Genomic DNA, 12,346 nt, shown 5'->3' with positions numbered 1-12,346 from the left:
TTCTGCAACGTAATGAGATTTTGCAAGGCAGCACTTTTTTTTTCCCACAGTACTGGCTGTTAAGAATACAGTTGAATTTTAATCTAAAAAATGAGTCTAGAATCCAGTATACATATTCTAGCAAAGAGTCTTGCAACAGTATATCTGTTCACAAATGGCATTCAGCTTCACAGTTACAGAATTATAACGTGAACTTCAAAATTTCAAATTCTGATTTTTATCTTTTGATAAACGTCTTAAATTCAAAGAGGAACATATACATATTAAGCAGGTTCCCAAAAGATGCATTTTAAGACTGCCCTGAGTTTCTGAAGTAGGCTTCCTTTTCCAAGTCAGTGGAAATTTTAGACATACTGAAGAATATATCCCAAACAATCTAGGATTACATTTCCATTCTGATATGGGAAAAAATACTGGAAAGAAATGGCCCATCTCCCAACGATGACCTGGTTCTCATCACTGATACCAGTAAAGCCCTTTCAGCTCCTGAGCAAAGACAGTACAAGGAACGACACAAGAATTACAGAGCTGGGTAATGAAAGATAAACAGTAGCCTGATCGGGGTAGAAAGATTTTTATCCCTGACAAAATGAAACCATCTCACAGGCCAGCTTAGATGAGTAACAAAAGAGAAATGGTCTGCAGACTGCAAGTGCCATACAAGTTTAAAAACAATAAAAGCACTTCATCCACATCCAAGCAGCATCTAGTATAGTAAATAACATTTCCGAGCATCACCATTCTTTTATCAGTAAATATCTACAGAAAATTTAAAACAAACAAACAAAAAAAACTAGAACTATGCATGTCTAAACAATTATTTGATTACTTGTTATTAAAACTGCACACCTGGTTTGCAATTATACATATGTATATAAATACATACAGCAACACCTGGAAGAGAGAAGAGTGATTCCTCCAATTATTTTGCTTAGCCTTCATTAAAATAAAGTCTAAATGAAGCAGCAAAACTTAAAATTATTATACCCCTATCATTTAACAAATATCTCATTTACAATGCAACTGTTTCCTGAAAATAGAATGTAGATTTTACAAGAACACTTTTTACTTTGTTTAGGATTTTGCTGCTGGAGGAGAAGTCAGCCATCCTGACAACCAACTATCTTTTAATTTTTTCCATGGGCACAACCTCTAAGGGAACTGTAACTGTATGGGAAAAGAAAGTTTCATAATTTGACACTTACCATACAATTTTCAGATTCTACAAATAAAAAATAGTTACACTAATGATTAAGTGCACAAATACTTCTTATCACTGTAAGGAATTACTTCACTTGTATGCATTATATGTAAAACCAACATAAATTGTCATGACTGTCCTTAGATTTTAAACCCAGCTGTGCATATTTATTTACTTAGTACTCTAGCATTCAGACTTTTATGCTTGTGACAAAGAAGGGCTGGGATAAAGAATAACCTATTATTTAGCTATTATGAGAATGCGATGTTTCTAATTTTTACAACATTATAGATGTGCTACATCTAACCTACAACTAACCTAAACATTCCACTATTATATGCTGATTTGCAGACCAGACCCTGTATTTGCTTCAGAATTAATCCAATCACCCTTCCCATTAAAGTCAAGAGAACTCTGCCTATTGACTTTAGTGGCAATGGATCGGCCACCAAATGGTCCAAGCAAGTTTATTAAATAAGCAGCAAGTGCTTATTTATCCCAATTTTGCCACTTTGTTTATTCCTCTAAACACAATGCCAGCCAATCAGTTTAACTTTTCAAATCAACAGAACAGCACTGGAGAGTAGTTTCCATTTCTCAACAGATATATTATAGAAAGTTGGTTGCACTACCTCATTACTCTTGCTTTGTGAAAGAGCCAGGCTATCATTTGTCAGTTCCTCATCATCTGCATTATTTCTGTTAAGAACTTTGCTCTTCTTCTTCTTGGATCCTCCATCACTAGCTGTGCTGCTATTATCTTCTTCATTACCGTCCTCATCATTGTCATCCTCATCACTTCCACTCCCATCATCTTCATCATCCTCATTATCTCCATCACTCCCTTCTTTTCGCAGTGCATTTTTTCCTTTTTTCTTCTCAGGAGTAGGCCGCCAGTCATTGTCATCTTCGCTATCATAATCATCCATATCATTTAGCTCTTCCATTGACACAAAGTCCAATAACGGTCTGTTCCTTCGCAGATTCCATTTTTTTGGTTCACTTGCTTGTTCATCAGCCACAGGATCAGTTTCAGCTGCTTTCTCTTTTTCTTTCTTCTTTTTTGGCTTCTCTTCTTCATCTTCTTGCTCCTTCTTTTCACTTTTAATTACGTCTTTGTCTGCTGTTGGCACTTCTTCAGTGGAGCTCTTTGGCTGTTGCTCTTCTGCTTTCTCTTCTGCTGGTTCCTCCTCCAAAATATTTTCTTCTGATTCAGTACAGGAACCTTCTCCACTGTCCTTTGATGCATCTTCACTTCCATGACCACTTCCTTCAGAATCTGTTGAGTATATGAAAATTTAAAAAGAAGTTCCGAAACAAATGTACCCCCAAAACCAAAATCTGTTGAAGCAAGTTGTTAAACAAAAGAATGAGGCATGTTCCTCCCTCATAAGGAAATCCATCTATTTTTTTTTTTTCCAATTGGTCTCCAAATACTTCTATTTCAAGTGCTATGTTGAGAATCTGTTAAAACATCAGTGCATTTTAAAATGGCAAAAAAAAGATGGTAAAACTTATTAAATGAACATTAAATGTTCATTTGAACTGCAGCTCATATTAACAATAAGTGAAGTGTCATGTTAATGAAAGAGTATTCAGCTTTTAAGTTTTGGAGATGTTTTCTAACTTAAAAATATCTATATTTTAAAATAGCAAAGAGTTTATATAGTACTAATAATGTGGCTAATCCTATAAATTCATTTCTTGTACAGGTTTATTTTTATGGTTCAGGGTTTCTTTCAATATTAGTTGTCAACCATATATGATCTATGCTTCATTCAGCATTAAGTCTGCACAACAGTGCTTAAATTCTAACTTTAGACCACCCACATGATATTTTTCTGGATACGTTTATTAACACAAGCCAGTCTGTGCATGATCAAGGAACAAAAGAGGATTCATATGTTAAAAAAAAAAAATCAAAAAAAAAAAAATCAAAAAAAAAAAATCACAAAAATAAAGGCATCTCTAATACAAACTACACAAGAATTACTGAAAAATGATTACAAGGAAGCTTGTTAAATTTTACAAAGATCATCCTCCTTGACCATCTTTCATCTAATATCTTCCCACTGCTTTTCACTTACACTATTTGTTTTAATGAAGAAAAACCCAAGAGAAGATTCTTGAAAAGCTAAGTATAGAAGTTGTTTGATCCAGTGTATGGATCAACTGTGCAATGACTACATTTTTCAGTTTGTTCAGAGCATTCAACAACTCCTCGTTGCACCGCCAGAGGTTATTAAATAGATGGAGAGAAGAAACATTTTGTTATGCGAATTAAAAAAAATAATAATAATCTTTATTCACTTTACTTACCACACGCAAATATAACACTGATTTTATCACCTTACAAAGAAAGAATTTCTGTGCATAACCACCTCTTTATAAAGCCAAATAAAGAAACAGTGGGACCAACATACTTTCTAAGGCATGTACATAATGCTGCACACTTCACACATGCCATGTATTCCCACCAACAGAACATGACTGACCAGTAATTCAGCTGTTACATGAATACATTGGTCAATTTCATGGGTATACCCATATGTAGAAGTGGCGAGAATCTGATAAGGAGATCACATAATTATCAACATGAAGAAGTACATCAGTGCTACCACTACTGATCAGAACACTACTGTACCAGGTAAACAACAGGCCCCTTACAAGCTGATAAAAAAGGAAGTTTTATTAAAGTCTTTTACTCTAAGAGTAATTCGGTAATGCCCCACCCTTACTAGCCAATGGTAACTCAAGTACAAGCATAACTAACTCAGACTTTGAAATAGTGGAATACTTTCTAGGAAGGAAAAGCAATATTAACTAATATGCAATATAGCAAATAATTCTTACATTACAGTAGCTTTCCTCTGGATTCCCATTTGCCAGATCTCATGACCGCTCTAATGGTAAGTCAAAGTTAGACTATTCCACTAGGCATTTATGCTACAGATTAAATGCCAGATGTATGTTTGATAGCAAACTGTACTTTTGTATTACAGGCACCTACCGGCAATGTGCCCAAGTAGCATGGAGCTTGCAACGTTACAATTATTTTCACAAGTTTTTATTACCTTATAATACATACATATATTGTATCAGTATTGTATAAGATTTCTGAACATGTGTAGATTTCCTGTGAATTCAAGCTTCCACATTATTTCTGGGTAGAATTTTGATCTGAGCATTATTTCCTTTGTAACATCACCCAATTAACCAACAGTGGATTTTGTACATCCATACTGCTGCACTAAGAATACTCTCTAGCTGTTATATCCCACACAGACAATATAAAGCAGATAACAAATAGACCTAAGTTTCATTCACTTCTCACCTTCAAATTCTCTCTTTTGCCTGCACATTACATTTTGTATTTTCTACCTGCATGCATGCACATACCAGAGATACCTATACTAAGGGATATCTCTATTTGAATGCATCCACTGTGATAGGTATTTCTCTAGAAAGAGTTGTTCTGCGATAACAGCTATTTTTGCAGCTGTTCTTCTGTCAGATGCACTTTCAGTTAGAAAGAGGCTGTAGTGTACAATTTTCCCCTTGAAAGAAATTCTTAAAGAATGGCTCTTTCAAATTGGCATCCACATTATGTCATCTCCTATGGAAGAGTCAAGCTACTCCCAGTAAAAGACAGGGCCAGATACATTGTCAAATAGTGAAGAATACAGAGTTCTGCTGAGAATAAATATTAGAGATAACAGTTGGGAGAAAGGCATTAGTTACTTCTGTACAAATTGTAGCTCTAACCACTGAGCACAGGAGCAAGTGGCACCAGAAGGGCTAAGTGAGGAATTCTCCATCATATAACATAATGCTCCAGAATTAACATCAGAAAAAGTGTAATGAAGGTAAACAAATGTAAACAAAAACAGCTCCACATCAGCAGTTTGCAAATGCATGCTGTGCACAAGACTTCAGAGGAAAGATACTACAGCAGTTTAATAACAAACACCAGGATTTCTGTAGGGCCATTTTGCAGGCAACTAAATGCCACACATTCTAAGAAAATCCATACATACGGAGAGCGGGTGTTACACTACTGAAATAGATGGCTACTCACTCAAAGATAGGTTGATTCTTTAGCGTAGCATGAAGTTTTCCAAACAGCTCTGTAAAAAGCAGTTTGAAGGATAAGCTACCTAAAAGACATCACAGACTCAGCTTTGGCTCTTACACTGGCAAAGCCTAACCGATTTCAGACAGTAGAAGAAAAGCATCTGGATATTTTATTTTTTCTTTTTTGTCATCTAGCACATGTAGCAGCATGCTTCATACCATCCCCTTTATGGGGGAAGTAACAAAAAAGCAACAACAAAAGGGCTACAGGAGAGGTTCATCCTTTAGGAGGTAAAAAAGCTGAATTACCATAACTATGGTGAGTAGCTTCTTAAGGCTTTTTCTCCCATTCACAAGGTGAACAAGAAATCCTTTACATGAAGTTGAGAAATTACCTAGATATCACTGCTAGAATCACACTTCACACAACACCTACAACCCCACAGTCAAGCTGCTCACATGTACTAAAGCAAACATGGGTTAAAAAAAAAAAAAAAGCTGTATTTCAAAAATATACTAACTAGAAATTAAAATTAATATTGAAGATACCAAAATACCTTGAGGAAATGTTTAAACTAATGACAAAGCTCTGAATTTAAGAACTGGATGTAAGGAGTCAGGGAAAACCAGATCATACACAAAAATTTAAATGAACTTTTAAATTGCTCTAGGCAGTATTATGTAACTGGTCAACTCTTGACCACAGTTATCTGTTAGTATGAATTCAGACAGCCTCACTACACTCAGACTGAACCCACAGCTATAGTGAAAGCAGGAATGAGAGACTCAGTGTTTCATTTTGAACATAAGTTCAAATAAGAGAATGTAGGCTTAGCACACTAGCTTTTCTAAACTATTTTGCAAAAGATGAATGTAAAGTTACTAGAAATATTTAAACCCTGGTAGGCTATTGGCAATTCAATATTGTAATGTTGGCAATTAAAAAACCTGGAACTGTCTGCATGAACATAGTTAACTTAAAGAACAAAAATCACAAGCAGTTACAATACTACTGTTCTGTTCTGAGGCAGTAAGTTCATTTCTAAAACAAGAGACAAAGAAAATCTAATCACACATGGAGGCTGGGAGACCAGAAAATGAAACCAATTCCTCATCCACTATTACAATTGTTTCAGAAGACGTATTTATTTAATAGGGGGTAGGGGGAAGAAAAAGAAAAAAAAAGGAGGAACAAAGGATTTTAATAAGCAGTTTTCTCACTTCTACACTAGCAGTAATATCACAGCATCTTCACAGATATCTACTCAAATCTTAAAAGCACTCAAAACTGTAATCTGCTAACTTTGTGTTGAGTTCATAAGCACTGCCTCAATTTAGACTGCTGCAACTCAGACAGAATCAGTTAAGCTACCTCTTGAATTCATTTGACATTCCCCAGTTTCAGGCACAGTCTTTCAGCTATCTTTTAAAGTCAAACTTTACTCATTTAGATGAAGTATTATATGCCCTGTGGTTTCCCCTCAGCAAATTTTCACTGCTAATATTCCATACAATTGGATTCCAATGCAAGGTTTTACACAGTGAACTAGAACATGCATTTTCTTCCCAGAAACACCTAGGAGTTTCACTTCTTGCAAGAGGGACATGATAAATGGAGACTTAAGTCTGTGAGGCACTGCTACAGGTCCATGGCTGACAACTGAAACATCACATCCTCCCTGAGAAGTGGGCACACTGCAAACAGGCCATCCCACTGAGTTAATGAAGCTCAGAAGAACATCCTCCAGGCAGCACAAAATATGCAAGAGAAGGGCATACACACACAGACAAAAAAGGGGAGACGCAAGAGAAAGTAAAGTAGAAGCAATAAGTAGCTTAGGAGGAGACCACGAATTCAAATTTGCATTCTGTCTTACTGAATATGTACAACGCCATGAACCAGCAACGGTTTCGTAAGGGGCAGACTGCAAAGATAATGCACAAAAGTCACAACAGGAGAAAACAAAAACAATGTTACTTCATCATAAAACCCCTGCTCAAGTTACCAGAATGAAAGGCTTGATGACTATCAGGACACACAAAGAAGAAGTCTCAGCACTTCTGAAGAAAATACCAGTTCAAAACACTAGTCAGTCACTCCAAAACACCACCATGACTGACAGCTATACGGACAGCATATCTCACTTGGGACGAAGATAACCCAAAAGAATGTAGTGTCCATATTTTTCATCTTCTCTAATGTGAAAAAGCCCTTGGCAGTTCCACTCCGAAGAACTACACACCAAGGCTGCAAAGTTAAAGTCCTCAAATTCAATTACAATAATTAATATTGTGCAATTACTTGATAATTTACTTAATGATTAGCTCTGCTGTATTATTTTTCTTGTCCTCCCTGTCTGCTGAAACATCCTACAAGTCCATTCTCAGAAAGAAAACTCTTTAGTTTCTTCATCAATATTTCAGCTGTGTTTATAGCAACTGCAATTTGATACTTTGCAAACCTTTTTAGATGACAATTATCTTGCACAGGAAGGAAACAGTGGAAAAGGAAACAAATTACAGAAAGACAGGGAAATCAAAAGTTGCACATACAAGTGTTTCAGAACACCTAATAGATGCGTTTATATAAATCATCACATGATTTAAACGAAGCTCCTCCTGACCTCAATTAGAATAACAGTATATAGTACTTCTGCAAGCCAGACTTTCTGCTCAACACCGAAAATAAATAAATAATCCCAAACATCTACAAATGCCCCTAAAAATGAAGGTCCAGGAGACTTTTAGCAGAAGTAGCGGCAGAATTCTTGAAGGCTGAATTCAACTATACTCTTCTTAGTTACGTTGAGAAAGAAATTCAGTCCTTAAACTCACATACCATGCTTGTTCAGGGACTAACTTTGGAAACAATTAATGAAAGAGGAGCTAGAAAAAAAAATTACTTAACATTAAAATAATACAAAGCCAACAGGCCTGAAATTATTTCCATTAAAAAATTTGATAACAATATAACAGTTCTAAAATCAATTCCCTTGAACAGATGTAATATTTTTTCTTTAGAATAGAAAAGTCAATAATTGCCTCTTGCTGTAACCTAAACGCAAAAGAAAATAACACAGTAAATACAGGGCAATATTTCCTACTGAAAATTTAGCAGTGAAAATGGATGCTAAGCTATTAGAAACCCTTCCTGTAGTGAAAAAGTAACTGAGACATCAGGATTCCTAATACAAAAATTCAGCAATTAAAATTCCTTTCCATAAATACTAAACATCAATTTATCAAATCCTTACTGCATCACATATTCCCAGAAATCTGATAGAACATGCATAGAAATTTTAATGTTCAGGGTTCAGTCCTCCTAGACTTGTGCACTATCATCTACTCCTGCATATCACTTAACATCCTTAAGCTCATACATATGGATGCAACAAAATCAGCAGGGAGTAAACAACTTCAGAACCTTTTTAATTCAGTGTTTAGATAGTCCTTGAACCTTTAGCTGTCAAATTCGCTTCTCTTTTAATTTAAAAATTGCTACTTATAGCTGCATTTATGAATCAAATAAAACAGGCAACGTAGAGCGGTAGAATAATCATAGATAAGGAATCTTTCTGAGCCATAAGTAGACTTAACGGTCATTTTCAATGTAGAAAGATCACCTGTGCCCCTATTTATTTATTCCTCTCTGTAAGCAAAATGTGCAGTGAAAATCTGAACTCAAAGAACTACTAAATACTACGTGTATGCAGACCCTGATTTGCAACAGGCATGGAGCCCACTGAAACAAGGAAAAGAGCAACAACCCTGACTCTAACAGAGATCAACATATTATGCTTTGAAGGCTAAATTCTTCTGAGAGCAAAAGGAAAATCTGTTGTCTATCAGTATCCTATCAACAACAATCCAGAATTTGTCTCGTAGGTGTGTGTATGTGCATACAACATTTTTTTTTCCTACACATATAGTACACGTACATATATACAAACTTTGAAGTGACCAATTTTATTTACCTAAGTGCCTTTTTCTCCAGTACATCTTCCATTTACTTTGAATGTATCAAGTACAAACAAATTTAAGGGTGTTTTATACCCGTCTCTCTTAAAATCATCACAGATGCCCTATTTCAAATATCCCGCAGCTATCTAAATGAACTGTACAAGAACAACTTCTCATTCAGTTTAAGAAGCTATACATTTAATAACATCCTACATCCCAACACCTCCAAGCCCTCACAAAGTTTTCCTTCCACACTAAAGACAAACGTCTGAAAAGAAAAGCATAAAACACCCAACACTGTTGTTTCAAAAACATTTTCACTTAATGCCATGTTTGATCAATCAAAAGGAAGCTATATGAGATATCCAAACACAAAAGAGTAAACCATTGGATTTTTCCCATTGTACAGTTGTGTCCAGTCAGCGTGGCTTCAAAAAAGATTCAACTTCCTCAAAATGCAACTGAAGCTGAACCACTCTCAGAGGTGGACACTGCTCCCCCATGTGCACATACATACTCTAAAAGCTGAAGAAGGCATCAGCCACAATACAGTCCTTTCCACTCATCCAAAGTTGAGACAGAAAGCTTTCTTTACTTTTAAGTAACAAATTATTGTATCCTTATCAAATAATACATTGTTCTGGATTACGTGTCTGTGTTCCACACTCTATTTCCACCTCTCTTTTTCCCTTAAGTACAGCCTATATTACTAAAGCATAACAGAGAGATTTTATTTGGGACCTAAAAGAGGGACAAAAGAAAAAATCCCAAAGCAGAATTATAGAAGCAAATGAAAAAAGTTCTCAAAACTTCACACGGAAGTGGTTCTGGTGAAATGATCACTAAGCTTTTCTTAAGCTCATTAATACAGAAGATCTTCATAGATGATTAAAAATAAAAAGGAGGTTTACAAGGAGGTGGGGAATATTCTGCAGGATAAAGTCACAAGAAAACACAGATCAACATCTCCAGTGCAGGAAGAAGAAAGTGGTGTTCTTTGACAAGATGCTTCCCTTACAACGTATATACACTGCTTTTCTTAGTCTGTTTCCCTGAGCATGACGTAAAACATCCAGCATGCAGCTTTTAACAAACACAGTCCTGTCCCTTTTTTTCCCCTCCTCTCTCCCTCCAGCAGAGCTCAATTTATTCAGCAGCTTCTCCACTTTCAGTTTCTGTGGATGTTCATTCAGAGAGAGGAATGCACAGAGCACTGAATGAAAACATCCCAAAGCAAGGACTTCTGGTATGAAATGCTTACATCTTTCTGCACAACTATTACAGAGGACACCCCAAGTCTGTTGTAAAAAATATTAACTTCAGTAATATAGAATAAAAACTTGAAGAGATTATCTTTCTGTTTAAGACTTTCACTCAGAGTGGAATTACCCTTGAGAAGTCAAGCAGGTTCCTCAGTCCTCCACAAATTACTATCCAGACTTATCCAAAACGAAAAGGCTTTACAGCAGTTACTCCGATACCAAAAGAAGCTAAAGTTTCCTAAGTTGTCTTTCGACTGAAGAAATAAAAAGCAACAGGCACAGCCACGACAGTCAGAGCAGAAGCTACTGAAACGCTTCTGCCAAAACTTATTTGATAACTGAGTTTTCCACTGTGAAAAATGGATTTTCAACTGAAGCACCGTATGTTTTACTTGATCAGCTGTTTCCTGTATCAGCTGCTTCCTGTATCTGCAGCATGGAATCTCCAGTTATTCAACTGAAGCACTTCCAGCAGCACCAAGTCCCAGCAGCTCACTAGTACCACTCTTATCTCCTGCATGACATTAAACGAGCAACCGTAACACAAAAATGAGGTAATTCTCAACAGCGGCGATGAGGAAACATATTTACCTGAAGCATCTCCAACTTTAAAATCACTGTCATCAGAGCTATCATAATCTAAAGCTTCCAGCAGGGAAGCCGCCAGAGGCTTCACTTGTCTCCTCTTCGAGCTGCGGTCCACTGCAGAAAGAAGCACAGTACTCCTGTTAGACGGCACAATGAACACACAGCGTGGTTAGACGTGCGGCGTTAACCCGACGGAGCAGCCCGCACACGAGTGCTGCCAGCACCGGCGGCGCTCTGCCGGGGACGGGGGATACCTCACAACCCGGGCACGGCACCGCGGGCAGCCAGAACCGGCACCTCCCCGGGCCCGGGCTAGCGGAGGGAGCCGCTTCCCTGCGGCACCTCCAGGCGTTCCGCCATCCAACGCCAGAGACACGGCACGGCAGAGAGAGGACGAGGACCCGAACCGCCCGGCACCCCGAAGAGATGCTGGGCTGCCCCCGTCCCGCCGAGCGTCTCCGCGCTCTCCCCGGGGAGAAGGGGCGGGAGGAGCCGCAGAGAAGCACTTACTAAAGGCTGCGCAGGTGAACGGCGACGAACGGGATGCGTCCAGGCGGCGGCAGCGCGGCGCCGCCTCAGCCCCTCGGGTGCAGACCGCTGAGCCCCGGACCCCCTCCCCAGACAATGGGCACGGCGGCGACCCGGATGCAGACCCTCGCCCGCCCGTCGTCGGCCCAACAGCGCATGTGCTAAAGCGCTGCGCCTGCGTGTAGCGAGGTGAAGGCGAGGAGGGGGCGGATGCTGCCCGTAGTCCGCCCGGTTGCAGCGAGGAGCCTCTTCTCCCGTCTGGGGGGCGGGGGATCAGCGGGGCTGGGTGGTAGAATGGGAGAGTGTTGTGTTCGTTCACGGCGTGCCTTTCGGAGTCCTGTTGACTGGGAAGAGCAGCTCAACAAAAATCTCTGGGGTGTCCTCGGTTCCCCCGTGTGGAAGATTGTTTCTTATTAAACAGCGGTGCTAGGCACACGGAGAGCATACTTGGTTAGTCTTCCTCTTTTGAATACACCATTCCTGACTCCGGTTCTATCACGCCTACTCACATACGCTCTCTACCCAGGCAGTCTAGTGTTCCCTTCAAAACTGTGATCACCTTCCTATTCCCATAGGGGTTGAATATGCCTCAGCTTTGCGCTCCTGGAGTGTTGTCGCTTTTTTCCTTTTTTTTCTTCCTATTTTTTTCCCCATTAATTGGTAAATCGGTATCCCCATCCCTCTTCACTTAAAATTTCAGCCTTAATAGGACCAGTAGAGGGGTTTGGCCCAG

General features: G+C 38.5%; 1 protein-coding gene across 7 annotated transcripts in view; it reads right to left on the bottom strand.

The window, feature by feature from the left end:
* PHF14 (PHD finger protein 14) overlaps positions 1 to 11,765 on the bottom strand; it is a 189,725-nt gene extending 177,960 nt beyond the window's left edge. For 5 of the 7 annotated variants that reach the window (XM_072328999.1, XM_072329000.1, XM_072328998.1 and 2 more), the window contains exons 1-3: positions 11,596 to 11,744; positions 11,089 to 11,199; positions 1,834 to 2,480 (exon numbers count right to left, since the gene is read on the bottom strand). In XM_072328999.1, the coding sequence (XP_072185100.1) occupies positions 1,834 to 2,480; positions 11,089 to 11,199; position 11,596 (759 nt within the window). In that variant the 5' untranslated portion in view covers positions 11,597 to 11,744. Of the gene's footprint in view, positions 1 to 1,833; positions 2,481 to 11,088; positions 11,200 to 11,595 lie in introns of all 7 variants that reach the window. The other 2 variants (XM_072329004.1, XM_072329003.1) reach the window with 2 other exon arrangements.
* Between the last annotated feature and the right edge of the window lie 581 nt (positions 11,766 to 12,346).

This window comes from Excalfactoria chinensis, chromosome 2 (genome assembly GCF_039878825.1).
Source record: "Excalfactoria chinensis isolate bCotChi1 chromosome 2, bCotChi1.hap2, whole genome shotgun sequence".
Lineage (NCBI taxonomy): Eukaryota > Metazoa > Chordata > Aves > Galliformes > Phasianidae > Excalfactoria > Excalfactoria chinensis.
The sequence above is the reverse complement of the archived record's forward strand: the minus strand, read 5'-3'. Positions and strand labels throughout refer to the sequence as shown.